General features: G+C 44.4%; 1 protein-coding gene across 3 annotated transcripts in view; it reads left to right on the top strand.

Annotated features, from left to right (window-relative positions):
- Positions 1-18,351, top strand: part of ATP8A1 (ATPase phospholipid transporting 8A1) — a 245,376-nt gene that overhangs the window by 23,540 nt on the left and 203,485 nt on the right. For all 3 annotated transcript variants that reach the window (XM_084625418.1, XM_084625417.1, XM_084625419.1), the window contains exons 3-4: positions 9,646-9,745; positions 12,421-12,519. In XM_084625418.1, coding sequence (XP_084481544.1) covers positions 9,646-9,745; positions 12,421-12,519 — 199 coding nt within the window. The remainder of the gene's footprint in view (positions 1-9,645; positions 9,746-12,420; positions 12,520-18,351) is intronic.

The raw sequence follows: 18,351 nt of genomic DNA on the forward strand, positions 1-18,351 counted from the left end.
AAAAAAGGACATTTTTTTTTTCCCTTTGGGCTGCTGGAAAGCAGGTTTTAAGCTGAAAGCAGTTAGAGGGTTTTTTTTTTGTCTCTGCTTGGGGGCCAGAGCAGAGACAAAAGAGAATTGTCTTTTGTGAGCTGGAGTTTTCTCTACCTAAAGGCAGGGAAATTCACAAGTCTTCACAGACCTGAAGTTGCTTTTTAGCTAAGAGCAACTAGAGGGGTTTTCTGTCTATTTGCCTGGAGACAAAGGTGTTAGTTTTTTTAGGATTTTTCTGTAAGCTGACAATCCCAGAGAACATAGGTATGTGGTTACAGCACAACGTATATTTTTTGACAAGCCAAGTTTTCGTTTTTGTTTTGTTGTTTTCTTTCTAACTCTCGGGTGTAAAGTTCTTTAAAAACAGAGAGGCTAACATGACAGAAACCAAGGCACAACACAAATTGGAGTTAACCAGACTAGAGGCAGCGAAAGAGGCAGAAAAGGCCCTAGAGGCTGCCCACAGGAGAGCTATGAAGGCAAAGGACAAAGAAATGGCGGCAGTGAAAGAGGCAGAAAAAGCCCTAGAGGCTGCCCACAGGAGAGCTACGGAGGCAAGGGAAAAAGAAATGGAGGCAAGGGGAAAAGAACTGGAGGAGAAGGAAAAAGAGAGGAAGCATGCACTGGAGATGGAGAAGGTAAGGGCTGAACGGAATCTACTGGATAACCCTAACAATCCTTCCCCAACAATCCACAAATGGGAGCAACTATGTCCACAATATAATGAATCCAGTGATATTGCTGAATATTTTCTCACCTTTGAGAGACTGTGCACTCTCCGTAAAATCCTGAAGCTCACAAGATGACCACTTGGTAGCAAAATTAACTGGAAGAGCTCTGACATATTCAATAAGATGCCTATTGATTAGGCTTCTGACTATAATAAGTTCAAGGATTTAGTTTTAAAGCAATTAAAATTACATGTGAAGCGTACAGAGTAAAATTTTGAACCCTTAAGAGAGGGTCTGGACTAAGTAATGTGGCTTATCTAAACCAGATGAAGGATCTGTTAGATAAATGGGTCCAAGGAAGGGGTGTCACTAGCTTTGATGGAATGTGTGATTTGATAGCTCAGGAGCAATGCCTGAATATGTCCAAGGAGGAAATAAAACAGTGTTTATGGGATAAGGAAATGGACTCAGCAGAAAGTTTTGCTTCTTATGCTGATCGATATGAGCAGTCCCGGACCGCCAGAGAGGCGGGGCAAGCCAGAACAAAACAGGTGGAGGGAGGAGAGAGCAACAACCCTGGTCGTAGTTGGAGCGGATACCAGAAGGGATACCCTCAGACCACACCCTACTACCGGGGCAGCCCAAGGCTCCAACTACACACTAAGGAATACTCCAGACACCTTATCGTCCTGCCACACTGTTCTCCAGCAACCCACCTTGTCCCAGTGACCCGTCAGCTGGATGATGTTTTAAATGTAATGCGCCAGGGCATGTGAAGGCCAACTACACCAAGAACCCCAACAGATTACAGTTCATTGCACCGGAATCACACCAGAGGTCCTCAGGCCCAGTTACCTCCCATATACCCTTGGAGCAGGGGGAAACTGTGAGTGTGGGAGGGAAGAAGGTCACCGCATGGAGGGACACCGGAGCACAAGTGTCGGCTATCCATGGTTCCTTAGTGGACCCCAATTTAATCGACCCAGAGATCCAAGTGACAGTTCAACCCTTCTAGTCCAACTCTTTCAATTTGCTGACAGCCAAGTTGCCTGTCCAGTACAAGGGCTGGTCAGGAACCTGGACTTTTGCAAAATATGATGATTATCCCATCCCCATGCTGTTGGGGGAAGACTTGGCCAATCATGTGAAGCTAGCCAAGAGGGTAGGAATGGTCAGCCATAGCCAGGCTAAGCAAGCCGTGATGCCTAGCTCTGTTCCGGAAACTTCTACCAGGACCCGGTCAAAGGTGATGGAACCAGACCCCATGCCAACGTCTTCAACAGCAGTAGTGGATCCAGTCCCAGAGACCCAGACAGAGCCAGTCCCAGAACCGGAACTGGCGGAACAACCAACACCAGACCCATTGCCAGCACTGAATCCAGTACTTGCAACCCCAACAGCAGAGGGCCCCACTGAACCTGAACCGGCAGCAGCCAATAACCCTACACAAGAGGCTCAGCCAGAGCCTGAACCCCAACATAGTGCACCAGCGGAGAGCAGTTCACAGTCAATGGAAACAGCCCCATCTCCTACATCGCTTCCAGCGGGACCAAGTCTAGGTCCACAATCCAATGAGGAACTGATGTCTCCAGCATCAAGGGAACAGTTCCAGACCAAACAGGAAGCAGATGAACACCTCCAGAGAGCTTGGACGGCGGCACGGAGAAATCCACTGCCTCTCAGCTCTCCTAATCGAACCAGGTTTGTTGGAGAAAGAGGACTTTTATACAAGGAAACTCTTTCTGGTGGACACCAGGAAGACTGGCATCCTCAGAGACAGTTGGTAGTTCCAACTAAGTACCGGGCCAAGCTCTTGAGCTTAGCCCACGATCATCCTAGTGGCCGTGCTGCGGTGAACAGGACCAAAGACCATTTGGGGAGGTCATTCCACTGGGAGGGAATGGGCAAGGATGTTTCTACTTATGTCTGGTCTTGTGAAGTATGCCAAAAAGTGGGAAAACCCCAAGACCAGGTCAAAGCCCCTCTCCAGCCACTCCCCATCATTGAAGTTCCATTTCAGCGAGTAGCTGTGGATATTCTGGGTCCTTTTCCGAAAAAGACACCCAGAGGAAAGAAGTACATACTGGCTTTCATGGATTTTGCCACCCGATGGCCGGAAGCAGTAGCTCTAAGCAACACCAGGGCTAAAAGTGTGTGCCAGGCACTAGCAGACATTTTTGCCAGGTTAGGATGGCCCTCCAACACCCTCACAGATGCTGGAACTAATTTCCTGGCAGGAACTATAGAAAGCCTTTGGGAAGCTCATGGGGTAAATCACTTGGTTGCTACCCCTTACCATCATCAAACAAATGGCCTGGTGGAGAAATTTAATGGGACTTTGGGGGCCATGACACATAAATTTATAAATGAGTACTCCGATGATTGGGACCTAGTGTTGCAGCAGTTGTTCTTTGCCTACAGAGCTGTACCACATCCCAGTTTAGGGTTTTCCCCATTTGAACTTGTATATGGCTGTGAGGTTAAGGGGCCATTACAGTTGGTGAAGCAGCAATGGGAGGGGTTTACACCTTCCCCAGGAACTAACATTCTGGACTTTGTAACTAACCTACAAAACACCCTCCGAACCTCTTCAGCCCTTGCTAAAGAAAACCTAAAGGATGCTCAAAAAGAGCAAAAAGCCTGGTATGATAAACTTGCCAGAGAGCCTTCCTTCAAAGTAGGGGACCAGGTTATGGTCTTAAAGGCACTCCAGGCCCATAAAATGGGAGCATCGTGGGAAGGGCCATTCATGGTCCAGGAGCACCTGGGAGCTGTTAGTTATCTCATAGCATTCCCCACCTCCAACCGAAAGCCTAAGGTGTACCATATTAATTCTCTAAAGCCCTTTTATTCCAGGTTTAATTAAAGGTTTGTCAGTTTATAGCCCAGGGAGGAGATGATGCTGAGTGGCCTGAAGGTGTCTACTACGAAGGGAAAAGTGCTGGTGGCGTGGAAGAGGTGAACCTCTCCATGACCCTTGGGTGTATGCAGTGACAGCAGATCAAGGAGCTGTGCACTAGCTACGCGCCAATATTCTCAGCCACCCCAGGACTGACTGAACAGGAATACCACTCCATTGACACAGGTAATGCTCACCCAATTAAAGTGCAACCTTACCGGGTGTCTCCTCAAGCTAAAACTGCTATAGAACGGGAGATCCAGGATACGCTACAGATGGGTGTAATCCGCCCCTCTGGCAGTGCATGGGCATCTCCAGTGGTTCTAGTTCCCAAACCAGATGGGGAGATACCTTTCTGCGTGGACTACCGTAAGCTAAATGCTGTAACTTGCCCAGACAACTATCCAATGCCACACACAGATGAACTATTAGAGAAACTGGGACGGGCCCAGTTCATCTCTACCTTGGACTTAACCAAGGGGTATTGGCAGGTACTGCTAGATGAATCCGCCAAGGAAGGGTCAGCCTTCACCACACATGGCGGGCTGTATGAATGTAATGTACTGCCTTTCGGGCTGCGGAATGCACGCGCCACCTTCCAAAGACTTGTAGATGGTCTCCTAGTGGAGTTAGGAGAATATGCAGTCGCCTACCTTGACGATGTGGCCATATTTTTGGATTCCTGGGCAGAACACCTGGAACATCTACAAAAAGTCTTCAAGCGCATAAGGGAGGCAGGACTAACTGTTTAGGCCTATTTGACACTTCTTAGCCTTAACAGAGTGACTTACCTTGGACACCAGGTGGGTCAAGGAACCATCAACCCCCTACAGGCCAAAGTGGATGCTATCCAAAAGTGGCCTGTCCCAAAGTCAATGAAACAGGTCCAATCCTTCTTAGGCTTGGCCAGATATTACAGGCGATTTGTACCGCAATACAGCCAAATTGCCGCCCCACTGACAGACCTAACCAAAAAGAAACAGCCAAATGCCGTTCAGTGGACCGAAGAGTGCCAGAAGGCCTTTAACCAGCTTAAAGTGACACTCATGTCTGACCCTGTGCTAAGGGCCCCAGACTTTGACAAACCGTTCCTAGTAACCACAGATGTGTCCGAGCGTGGTGTGGGAGCAGTTTTAGTGCAGGAAGGACCGGATCAAGAATTCCACCCTGTAGTGTTTCTCTGTCTGAGAGGGAAAGCAACTGGTCAGTCAGTGAAAAAGAATGTTACACCATTGTCCACGCTCTGGGAAAGCTACGCGCATACGTTTGGGGACGGCGTTTCCACCTGCAAACCGAGCATGCTGCGCTACAGTGGCTTCATACCGCCATGGGAAATAACAAAAAACTTATTCGGTGCAGTTTAGCTCTCCAAGATTTTGATTTCGACATCCAACACATCTGAGGAGCATCTAACAAGATGGCTGATGCACTCTCCTGTGAAAGTTTCCCAGAATCAACTGGTTAAAATCGTCCTTGAGATGTGGAAAATATTGTTAGTCTTTATATACTTGGTAGTATATTTAGAGGTGCATGTGTCTTATTAACTCTGTTTTCTCCTAGAGCTCCAGGAAGAAATCATAGCCAGTGTTCCACCCTATCTCTGATTTGGGGGGCATGTCATAAATATAAAGGGAAGGAATCTATGAGGGATAGATTAAAAAAACAGTCAAAGCTTATACTCTTGTCAAGTTTCCTTGCCAGCGTTTCACCCTATCAAATCACAGATAGGGTGTTTAACCTTCCCTTTGTATTTATGACACGCCCCCCCAAATCACAGACAGGGTGAAACGCTGGCAAGGAACCTTGACCAGAGTATAAGCTTGGACTGTTTTTTTTTTTATCTCTCCCTCATGATTGTGAAGATAACAACCTGGAAAGCGTTAACCAAATGTAAATCTGTGCACTGCTGTCTTCCTGAGCCCTGGCCTACTCTACAGAATTACTTCAATATAACCAGGTTGCTCAGGGGTGTGAATAATCTGCATCGCTGAGTGACGTTGTTATACCAAACTAAGCTCCAGGGTAGGCAGTGCTAAATTGGTGGGAGAGCTTGCTCCTGTCATTTAGAGTGCCTTAACTAAAGCGCTACAGCATTCGAGAAACGATTGGTGTAGCTGCGCCAATGCAGCATTTTAGGTGTAAACCTGCCCTGAGTTTGCAGATATGTTTGATAACGTGTGGTGTATGAACAGGTCCATTTATCTCAATTGGGTGTTAACTCTGAAACCCCTGCAAATGGCTTATTAAATGTCAGCAAAGTGTTTGAGTATCAGGTGTAAGGGCCTGCAGCTGTGCCTCCTCAGTACAACTGACACCCTAATGAGCTAGCGAGGCGGACCACCAAGACTGATTGGCTGAGAAAGTTAGCAGGCCAGTTGTTTAAACTCAACAGCAGCAATAGCTTCCTGGCTGCTCAGCATATATGCTCGTGGACTTTTTGCCTCCCTGTGCTCATCTCTCTCAAGCCTTGCTTCTGCTCTGCTTGCTCCTCCACAGCTTCAGCCCAGATTCTGCCCTGCACCCAGCCTTATTCCCATCCTGTCCCACACTTGTTCCTGCCTCAGAACCAGCCTGTTCCTGCCTTCCCTGATTTCTGGTTCTGACCCTCAGCCCTGATTCCGTATTCCGGCTCTAGTATTCGGACTTTGACTCCAGTTCTGACCTTCAGCCCTGCTCTGGCTCTGGCATTTGAACTCTGACCACTAGGCTTGATCGCCTGTGACCTGGTCTCCTGACAGTTTGAGCAGTCCAAAGAACTAAGCAGAGGGGAACTATGCTGACAAGGGGTCCAGACCAGTGGTTAGTATGGATCCCTCCCCGGCCAATCTTTCCCTGCTGGATATAGGGTTGCCTGGCATGCTGAGGTAGAATGCAACACTGAACAGGCAGTCAGAATTTCCCCCGACTTGCCCCCTTTACACCTCCCCCCCCCCTGCTTCATGTGAGCTGAAGATTCCCCTGCCTGGTAATCACGGCACATTTCAGGGGTTTTAACCATTGGGCCTGATTCCCATTCTAACCACTAGGCATGACCACCTACAACCCGGTCTCCTGACACACACTGCTTGTCATTTTTCCAGAAACATGTGAGTGATGTGCTTATCTGACAAAAGTCTCCCATACCTCTACAGGTGCCAAGTTTCAACTGACCCTGCCCCATTTGCCAAAACCTAGTTTCCTTCCTCAGCTATCTCCAGGGTCAACATGTGTGTTATAGTGATTCTTTGTTTCACATTCTTTGGATGTGTTATAGTGATTCTTTATTTCTTCCACTACTGCTAAACTGGGCTCTGGTGTGAGTCTTTTTGCTTCCAGAGGCAAATAAACTGTTTTGTTCTTCAAGTTATTCTGAGCTGAAGTTTTTTATATACTTACTTCATTAAAAGTCTCTAGCCGAGGTTCCACAAGGAGTGTAGCAGATCATTCCTATTGTTAGTATGTGCACAATGTATTATTTGTATAAACTTTCCCAGTAGTAGACTACAGTACAGTGTAGGAAATCTGTCTAGAGCAGGGATTGTCGCAACAAAATTTTGGAGGCCTCAGAGTGAGGTCACCAATTCCTGCTGGTGGCATCTCTGACAAACCCATCACTCTGTCCCTGCCTCCTGCAGTCCTTCAGTGAGAGCCAGTGGAGAGCCGGCTGCCTGTGGAGTCATGGATAGGAGCAGGAGGGCTGCGCAGGGCAATGCCCCAGAGACTAAACGTCACAGCTGCCTCCAGTGCTGTGTACACCGTCTCTGTGTCTCCAAAGCCACAGACCACGAGGTGACTGCGCGGTGCAGGGCGCCGATCCCTGTTGGCAGTGCCAGTGCAAACATCAAGGCGGCGTATCTCGCTGCCCATGCTTTGGAGGCTGTCGTAGCCCCCCAAAAAATCCACTCGTGGCTGCATGCAGCCACAGTGGCCTAGGAGCGGTGGAAGCTCCCTAAGAGTGTGGGGGGGCCAGAGGTGCCCGAAGTGTGGCCCTGCCCTCACACCCCTTCCCCCCAAGGTTCTGCCCTTGCGCCGCCCTTTCTCTCCACCTCTTCCCCGCCCCCCATGAGCCCGCTTCCCTCTCGCGCCTCTTTGCCCCTTCCCCTGTCGTTCATCCTTCTGGCCGATAAAAGGTGGGAGTGACATAGCTCTCCCACTTTTAATAGTGATGGGGTCCCCCCTGTTCCGCTGCCCCTGTGGTGGCCACAGTGAGAAACGTTCATCTAGACATATTCTTAATTAGCTAGACTCACTGAGGCTGGCTTTCTGTGTCAGGCTGGAATCTTTGGGAAACATGGTATTGTTTTCCAGATCTACCATGCCATCTGTTACTATACTAATGTATCTAATAGGCACAGTGATTCATCATATTACCCTTCTCCAAATTTACAATCAAAAGGGAATGAATGGATAGAGTGTAACTGTCCTTAAGCATAGTCTTATGAGTTAGAGGAAGGTTATGATTTTTTCCCCCCAACATGGGCAATTTTTCTGACTAAAAAAGTCATTGAAAAAAATGGACTGAAAATAAAATTAAAAAAACCACAAAGGTTTTATGAAAGTAAATCTGCTTTTCCTCACAATACAGTAAAGAAACAAATGTTCTGCACTCCTAGAAATGAGCATAAAATCTTTCCATCTTATAACTTAACTCTTGACCATATTTAAGTTTTATTTTTCAATAATTGTTTAAAATTGGTCCATTCAGTTGCTCATTTTTTACAACTTCCCTTCAACTTTAGGCATGTTGAGTCAGATAAATTCATACACTGACATCTGGTAGTCGCTGTGTTTATAACCCATTTGCAGTATTGATCAGCTGCTTTCATGGTCACTATAATTAAAGTAAGAAAGAACCACTCCATAAATTCAACAGTGCAAAGATTGAAAGATAAAATGAGCAAGACATGATATCTGCCAAATAATGGTTGGATTTCTGGTGCTTACTCCATTTGTAATGTTCTGCATGGGACATAGAGCTTTGATATAGAGCAGTTAGTCTATCATAAAAATCCCTTAAGTATTTATCTTGAACTTTAAAAACAAACAAACAAATATTCTTCCATAACTTAGAATTAGGACATATTTGTGTTTTGTTTACTTGCATTCCTAAAATAGTTTGTTGTTAAGTCGGTGCAATCCTGCAGATAAAACCAGGGTAGTCTACATACAAACTGATGTGAACATTTCTCTTAGCTTTGTTATTAGGAGCAGTTAGGCACTGCTAAAATTGAAATAGTATTCAAATGATTGATTGAGGCAACTTTTAAGTTAGACACACACCGTATTTTTCCTTGTGATAGTCTTAAGGTACATATTTCCAGTTCAGAATGATATATCTGCTAGCAAAATAGCAGATAGTACCATTTCAAAATTATCTACATACTTTCATACTAGCTCAACAATTGTACTATCTGCTAGCTCACTAGTAAAGCTATCTAACGTTTATGAGAGACAAAGTGGGTGAGGTAATATCTTTTATTGGACCAACTTCTGTTGGTGAGCAAGACAAGCTTTCGAGCTATACAGAGCTCTTCCTCAGGATCATTTCAAAACTGGTCCTGAGTAAGAGCTCTGTGTAGCTCGAAAGCTTGTCTCGCTCACCAACAGAAGTTGGTCCAATCTGCTACTTTGCTAGTAGATAGATAATTTCGAAATGGTACTATGTACCCAAGGAAGAGCTCTAATTTGAAAGCTTGTCTGTCTTACCAACAAAAGTTGGTCCAATAAAAGATATTATCTCAACCACCTTGTCTTTCTAATATCCTGGGATGAGCTACAACAACACTGCATATAACAATGATGTTTATGAGTCAACTCAAGTGCTGTGGTTTGGGAGATGGAGATCATTTAGGTTTGGAACTCCAAATGATTCTTAATATAGGCACTGTCTGATTCATTTAACACCCCCTTTCAACTTTTATTTGAAGCAAATTTATTGTTCTTCAGAACACCTGGATTGTAATGTACTGTCATGACATGCACTTCAAGAAATAATAAGGAAAGAGTGTGTGTAACTTGCTGGTACTATAATAATTGTACATGGTTTTTATCTTTCTTTTTTAGCACTGCAAAATACAACATAATCACATTCCTGCCAAGGTTTCTTTATTCCCAGTTCAGAAGAGCTGCTAATGCATTTTTTCTTTTTATTGCATTACTTCAGGTAAGCTCAACTAAAAAAAAATCTGAATTTCAAAACATTCAAGTGCTAATACATTCCATAGATTATTATTATAGCTATTTGAATGTTTTACAAAAATTCCATGTGTCCATTGAGTTAAATCATGTGATATGGCTTTAATGAATTAAGAATAAAATGTCAGTGAAATACTGGATATTTTTACATCTCATTTTGCAACTGTCTTATGTATAGAAAATATTTCCTTACATGGAATTTTTATTTCTCATCATGCAGGGCCTCCTCCAGTGGCCTGAACTTAAATCCTGGGCTAACAGACCTTTTCTCATTGTAGAAGTCCTCCATTATGAAAAAATAAATATTTCTGACAAAGAAACTAATATTTTGGGTTTACCAAACTGAATTTGATCAGGACTAAGGTTCATCTTTTACAAAAAGTGCCAGAAGATCGTTGATCACAAATGGACAGGGCCTCAGTTTGAAGTCTTTTCTAGAAGACTGCACTTCCATCTCAAATACTGGCCAATTAGCAGAGTACTGATTGAGAGGAAAAGATACAACCTTACTGAATCACCAGGACAGCTTCTTGTAGAAAGGATCTTCAGGAAGTGATCAGCTCTGATCCATCATAGCTTAAGATCTGACACCATTGCAGTCAAAGATATTGATGCGTATCAAAACCAAGTAATTAATTTAAAATAGACATTTATTTTTTAAAATTTGAGATTCTCATGTGACATTTCCACATAGGTGACTCTGACATTAACTAGTATCAGTACCAATTACTGTGCCAAGTGCAGCAGAGTGATATTTAACTCTTCCATTACTTAACTGTTGAACTCTGATTGGCTTAGAAAGGAGATTATTTATATGTTTCATCCACCTGAAGTCCATGTTATTCAGAAGTGTTTTTTTTTAAAAAGGACACAATACTTTTAACTGTGTTGATTTAAAATATTTCACATTTGTTTTAAGTTTATAATGTAAAGGCAGACCATATAGTTGGTGTGATACATTATGTGTGCCATACCTAATGACTGAAGTTTGAACTGTGGACAGAAATAGTGACAGTTACATTTATATTTAACATTTCTAAATTCACCTAAATCAGTGTTGTTGTATATTAATTAGTCAATATATACAATTAACAAAAGAGGAAAGGTCCCCTCATCTTAGTGATATTGGCTGCATTTTGTACCATAACACTAGTCACATGGCACGTCTATTCACTCTCACACCTTTTGAGTAATGGTCTCAAGTTGCAGTGGGGGAGGTTTAGGTTGGATATTAGGAAAAACTTTTTCACTAGGAGGGTGATGAAGCACTGGAATGAGTTACCTAGAGAGGTGGTGGAATCTCCTTCCTTAGAGGTTTTTAAGGTCAGGTTTGACAAAGCCTTGGCTGGAATGATTTAGTTGGGGATTGGCCCTGCTTTGAGCAGGGGGTTGGACTAGATGACCTCCTGAAGTCCCTCCCAACCCTGCTATTCTATGATTCTATGAGTGATTGTCAAATATTCAGATGAATGTGGATGACTAGAGTTATCAGTGTTTGCCATAGAACTAAGCAGCTCCTCTCTCTGCGGTTACTGTAGCACACACAATAGTTCTTTGTGAACATTAGATCATCCAGCTATACTCGTGTGCACATTCAGTATAGCATAGGCTATTTGCGTCTCAATTTTGTGAGGGTTTTTTTTTGGTTTTTGTAATCTTGCATCCAGAGGTATTACTGAGGATGTAGGACTTGCCTTTTTCTGCTATAAATGAACATTTTAAATATGAAACTTTTTAGCAGGAGAAATCTCTATTGAAAATCTGAAATTCTGTTAATTAGGAAACGCTAATAAAAGAAACAAGTACAAAATATCTACTGCAATTTAAGACTATAAAAGAAGAATGTAAAGAACTAGGAACACACAAGTAAAAAATCTGATTTTGATTTTTTTAATACATGATTTTTATCCCCCTCTGAATACAGTGCTTTGTAAAATGCAGTCCTCCTTTGCCCAACTTACATCTAACTCCAAAGAAAATATTGAATAGATTCCACTGGTCATGGGACAGTTGAACTTTTGATCCCCATTCTTGAAAACACTGAAGCATATGCATAACTTCACTTATGAGAATAATTCCTGTGGATACTTTTTAAAAATTTAACCACTCATGTGCTTTACTCTGCCATGTCTTTTGGGTCTGTATGATAGTCATTACCTGGAAAACTGTCAGCACTACATTACAAAAGTATTAAACGATCCCTTATATTAAACAAAAGCGCTTTACTGAGACACTGGAAAGCCCAGTGTTCTTCCCCAGACTTGGTGTTGAAATCAGATTTAGCATCAGCCCTTGTGGGTGGGAAGATGGAGGGGAATGCTTCAAAATATCTCACCATAAATTCCTATATAGTTATGCCTACATTTTATAATTCAATTGCCCAAATAGAAACATTTTTCATATTAATTACATGTTGCATCCGATTTTATGAGAACAGGTATAAGTGTAATGAATTAGGGAGATTGAAAATAATCAATTATAGGCTCGGTAGTAAGAAGGACTAAAACGTGCAGATGAAGAAAATGGAATTGTACATGAACCTGAATAAAGTGGCATTCTTTTGCATTACTAAGTTCTGTTTATTATAATCAAACTTCACTTTGACCTACAAATGTAAAAAACATTTTTCTTTTTTTTTAATAGCAAATTCCAGATGTGTCACCAACAGGTCGTTATACAACATTGGTTCCTTTGTTATTTATTTTAGCTGTAGCAGCAGTCAAAGAAATTATAGAAGATCTTGTAAGTATTTAATACAATTATTTCCTAAATAAATAACCTGTAATATTTATGCATCTCTAAAATTAAAAATAATTGAATATATCTACATTCTCGAGTTACACAGCATTTAGTGCTTGGTATGAGGAGATTCTCCTAAACCCTAAAAATATGTAAAATCTCTTGCTTTAAACAACAGTTGAAAACCTTGAACAATGGTGGAGATAGTTTATGAAAATATATATGATACTGGGAGGTGATATCCATGTGGTAAATTGTACAGGAGTGTGATAAATGTATTGCTATTGCATACCAGTTCATTTTATCACATGCCTATAACCCCATTACCTGCCTCTAATCCATCTCCTCAGGACTTATTCTAAACTTTCTAAACAGCTTCAAATAGCATATTTGTATCATCTTCCTAGAGAAATATTTACTTCTACCTCTAGATATAGAATCCTTTCTCCTGAAAATTACTTCTGAAGTCTGACTGCTTTCAAGTCCAATATCTCATGTCCTTTCAGGGCTAAAAATGAGAACTTTATTCGATCGTAAAGAAGAAATCCCCAGATTTTCTAGTGTGTTCCAAACCCCTTTCTATCAATATAATTTATCCACACTAGGGGAGTTGTACCAGTGTAGTGAGGTCTTTGCAAAATCAATGTGCGGACAAGCCCCAAATTTCCTTCAGTAGTAAAAGAAGTTGGTAGTGGCTCCTTCTACCCCTGAGGGAAGTCTGCTGGTGGTAGCTGAAAGCTCCTCTTTTCTCCCCTTTTGGGGTGAGATCTGTGTCAGTGGGATTGGGTGTGACATGGTAAGAAACTACAGTGTAAGAGGAGCTGCAGAGTGAGCCTGGTGAGAACTGTATGTTGAGTTCCAGTCTGTCTCAATTCTTAGCATAGGGCCATCCTAGGTCAGTACTTTAAGCTTGGAATTCTTGTGGTGGGGAGGGGGAGGGAAGATCCTTCCCCATGATCCCTTTTTATTGTTTGTCTGCTACAGTACAAGGACGCAGAATTTTACATCTTTCTTTGAGGTAGCTTTTGCATATTCCTACAAATAGAATGTGTGCTCAGAGCTAAGATTCTAAGGAGCTAAGTAATCCCAAGCAGCCTCACTTCTCTTTCCTTTCCACAGCTAGCTATAGGTATATGGGTCTTCACTTTATACACAAAGAGTTTTGTCTTTGTCTTTGATGAAAAATGTTCTGCTAACTGGTTAGAGGAGTTATAGTTCATACATGTTAGATGCATTTTTAGATAATAGTTAATACATATTTAGTTACATTTTAGATAGAAAACTTTGCATAGCTTTTGTGCCGTTGTGCAGTTTTGATTCCAGACAATCTCCACGCAGCTTTAGGGCAATCATCCCCCCTCCCCAAAAAGACTGATTTTAGTTGGTGTATTTTATGCCACTGTATTTTTCCATAGCCAGATACACAATCTTGTAACCCTCTGATCCATCGTCAGGGTAAGGTACTGTTCTGTCTAACATGGTGAAATCAAAAAGCCAAAGTCTTTGGTGGCCTCATGCTCCATCTGTGCTAGAGGCCATCTTGGTTCCAGGAAAGTTCTGGTTAAGTGGGTTCACATCAGTTTGCAGTAGATTGGTTTTGCTCTTCTGTTGCCTCAATCATAAGATTAAGAGGAAGTAGGAGTGTTGTTGTGGACTGGAGGTCTCAGTTCTAGCTTCCTTGAGTCTGAGGGTGCTTCCAGATCTTCCAGCAATGCTCATTCCTTAGGATTCCATCAGGTTCTCACCACATTGTGGATGCTGGGATTTCTTAGTGCCCAAATGCCTCCATGTTTCACATTGTGCCCATTCTTCACTAAAAGGATCCAGTAAAAGCCATCCTTCAGATCTGGAGTATGTACCTGAGTCCTTTTATTTGGAGTCTTGGTTTCAGAGGCTGTCCTTGGTGCCATCTGAAAATGGCTTGGAGGCTCACCTGGTCAGTTCTTTTGCCTTAGGGGTTTTATGTTCCTCATCTGGCTTCTTTTCAGGACCTTTCAGGCTCCCTGAAGTACAACTATGCAGATTCATTTTTGTTCTTTGTATAACTTGTAGATTATGCCACCATATTGACAGGGACCTCCTCAGTTTCTTATTGTGATGAAGAAAATAATGAAAGTGTGGACTATTCCGCCCATCATTCCTCTTTTGCGACCCTTACAAAGAGACTTTTTGGGGATGGAGACTGGCTAATTGACTGGGAATTTCTGGAAGAGGAGGAAGGCATCAGACCTCTGTCTCATTCTGCTCCGCTCCAGGGACTTCGTCCTTTGCCAGGGGATCCCAAAGGTCACTGCATCATCGTGAAGTCCAGGTCTCAACACACCAGCGGGAACACCTGATCATAACTGCCACACCATCAGAGACTTCAGTCAGGGACACACAGTATCTTGCTTTGTTACTCTTTCCATTGTGTGTTCCTTTCTGCCCCACCGTTTTTCTTTGTGTTCTCTCTCTTTCCCTCTCTCTCTTCTGTCTATCTGATCCTAAGGTTAGCTGTACCACACAGGACCAGCACCAAAAGTTGAGACAGCCCATCCAGCTCTACCCAGCTCTGTCCAGCCTAAGAGGGACCAATAAAGGAGAAGGACTAGACCAACCAGATTACGTTGCATGATCCAGAGCACTGCTGCTGTGGTTGACCTGCCCACCCAGAGCATCTGTCTGTGACTGACCTGCCTGCTGGATCTCAAGAACATCAGCAAAAGCTGTATTTTCTCCACCTTTACTATACTCTCTTCTTCCACTCATGCCTGTCTGTTTGTCAAAAGTAAGAGAAGTAACCATCTTTCACATCTTGGAAATGAGCCACAAAACTAATCCCTCCCTGCTAAGAATTGTTTTCCAACTCAAATAAAGGACTCCCATTTAAAGAGATGATATGTTTTGGTTAATTTTGTCTTATTTAATTGGGTTAAGTTTGTTATTTAATTTTAGTTTTAAACTGCTTCATAACTTTTTGTAGTTATGTTCCTTTCTTTTCCATATTTTAGTTAACAAATTCCAAAATTTTGGGAAGAATTTCTTAGTGTGTTTGCCATGAAACTAACAAACCAAGGTCTCTGTATACCAAACCCTGAACCTTGTTTAAAGATGGACAATTTCAGAGTTGTGCTAACACCTTTGACTCTTTGGGCCCATGTGTTCCATCTAAATTAATGCAATAGGGCCCCGTAATGAACCCATGGTAACCTCTTTCCTATTTCATCTCTCCATGAAGGCAGCATTCTTGGTAACTATCACCTCGGCTGGAAAAATCAGTGCGTCCTTACGCCATATTCTGTAAGGACAAAGTCACACTTAGGCATCCTCCTAAATTCTTGCTTGCCTAAGGTGGTTTTGGATTTTAATTTTAACCAATTCATACACCTGCTAGTTTTCTTCCTGAGACATCACTCACTGCAGCCAAAATGAAACGACACACCTTGGATGTGGTGAGAGCTTTATATTTTTATCTGGACGGAGTAGAGCCATTTAGAACATCCCACAGATGGTTCATACCTTTTGCAGAAGGAGTTAGGAGCCAGTTTTCACCCAGAGATTATCCAAGTGGCTTTCAGACTGGATCAGGACCTAGTGTGCACACAGTCTCAGAGCTTCCCTTGCAAATGTTCCAATACCTGAGATATGGAGAGTGGCTTCAGTCAACACATTCACCTTTCACTACTCTCAGGTTCCAGCATCCAGATCAGATGCCAAGTTTGGCAGGGCTAACAAACTCACAATTCAAGTAAGGACTTCTCTCACTCCGCCTGTTGAGAAAACTGCTAGTTAGTTCTCAGAAGAGGAGTTGGTGTGGACATCGCTCAAAGAAAGAATGATTACCTACGCTATAGTAACTGAGGTGGTTCTTCGAGTGCTTGTTCATGTTGATTCCAATCAGGTGTGTGCGTGTGCATGGTAGCCAGAAGATTTTTCCCATAGCAGCATCCCTCGGGTTGGTCTGGGCGCCCCCCTGGAGTCGTGCCTTCATGGCCCTCAATATACAGCCTGACCCGCCACCCCCTCAGTTCCTTCTTACCACCAGTGACGATAAGCTGGAACCTCCCATAGCCCTTACTTTAGCAAGCGTGTTCAACTCGAGTTGTTTGTACATAGTTAGTTTATCTTAGTAGTTAGAGTTGTTGGGGGTCTCTACCCCCCTTCTGACTCCCTGGAGCCATGGTATGCCATGGTCCCTGGGGTTTAAAAACCGTGGTCTACGCGAAGTGCATGCCAAAGAGCGATCCACACTCCTCGTGTTTATAGTGCCTATGGGAGGGTCACCAAAAGGATCGCTGTAAGATCTGCTGCGAGTTCCGCCCTAGGACTCTTGAAGAAAGGGAGCAGCGGCTTAAGGTGATCCTCATGGAGGCAGCTGTACGCCCCCATTCGGACCCAGGCTCAGGGGACCCGGCTCATAGTGCTTCCTCGTCGACGTGGAGTGCCCCGGCACCATCATTGAATTTGGTGCTGAGAAAGGACGCTCGGCACTGGCACAGCGCATCCCTAGGCCCAGTGGAGAGCAGGCACCGGTCTCACTCGCTGGTGCCTCAGAAGAAAAAGAAGCCGGACAGTCGGTCACCTCTGGCTAAATCTAAGGAAGTGAGACCCCAAGCGGGCCACAGATCGAGATCCGCCCCATTAGGGCTGTGTCGACTCCTGCCCGGGCAAGGCAGTTGAGTCTGGGCCCCCCATGTTCACTGGTCCCTACGGGCCAGCAGCTGCCACTTCCTTCAATGCTGGAAACTTTCGATGTTCCTCGGGATCTGCTGCACCTTACGGCACCGTTCTTGCCCCCTAGGAGGGAGGAACTGCTGGTGATCCCATCCCACCCCCAGGTGCAGTCAAGAGGGAAGTTGGCAATGCTGTCCAGGCATTTCCCCCCCTCCATGTCCTTTGGCACCGGCCCACTCAGACAGAGAGCCTAATCGCTCTCCAAGATCTTGATGCTTGATACACTGACGCTCGGCTCCTCCATGGTCTTCAGTCTCAGAGTCTGACTCTTACCGCTCTCGGAGGAGTAGGAGCTGACGATTGAGTTCAAGGCAAGAGCTCCTGGTGCGGCCACCGCAGTGGCAGAATCCACCACAGTGGCCATTCTGGACCTCCTGGGCCTTTCACCAGAGCCAGGGAGGGATCCAAGGGCATCACTCCTCAGCATCTTCGGTGGCCTCAGCCACATTCGTCTCGCTGTCAGCCATGCAGCTCGCCTCGGCGCCTACTCACACGCCAATGCCATCGGCTGAGCGCCAGCGCCAGCTTTGACATCAGCGACTCTTTCGATCTCGGCACTGAGGACGACCTTGGTACTGACAGCAGCACAGACAATGGCCTCTCCACCTTCGTCGGCTCAGGCAGCTGGTTCAGTACTGGCTCCACCGGCAGCACCACTGATCTCTCCAGTGCCTGTACCAACGCCGAGTTTGGCGTTGACAGCCCCGGTGATGATGGGAGCTCCATTGGCACCGATGTTCCCCCGAGAGTTGCAGACCCCTTGGGAGCTGATGGCAGGGAGCAGCTACTGCTTATAGGGGCTTGCTCCTCGTTTTCTCTGGACAAGGCATTGGCAGATACAGCCATAACCCCAGCGCTTGAGGGCAGCAGGGTGCTACAAAAGTTGCTGCAAAGGGCTGCTCAGGGTCTGGGCATTAAGTCTGAGGAAGTGGTCGAGGAGGCTGATCCCATGGTGGGTATCCTTGCCCCCTCAGGACCTTCTCTTATTGCCCTACCACTTATTAAGACTATTGTGGATACCACCAAGACACTGTGGCAGACCCCAGGTTCCTTGCCACCCGCTGCCAAGCACAATGAGAGGCATTATTTCATGCCCTCCAATGTGTATGAACATTTGTACTC

The sequence above is a fragment of the Lepidochelys olivacea genome, assembly GCF_965140295.1.
Source record: "Lepidochelys olivacea isolate rLepOli2 genome assembly, chromosome: 4".
In the NCBI taxonomy this organism is placed as follows: domain Eukaryota; kingdom Metazoa; phylum Chordata; order Testudines; family Cheloniidae; genus Lepidochelys; species Lepidochelys olivacea.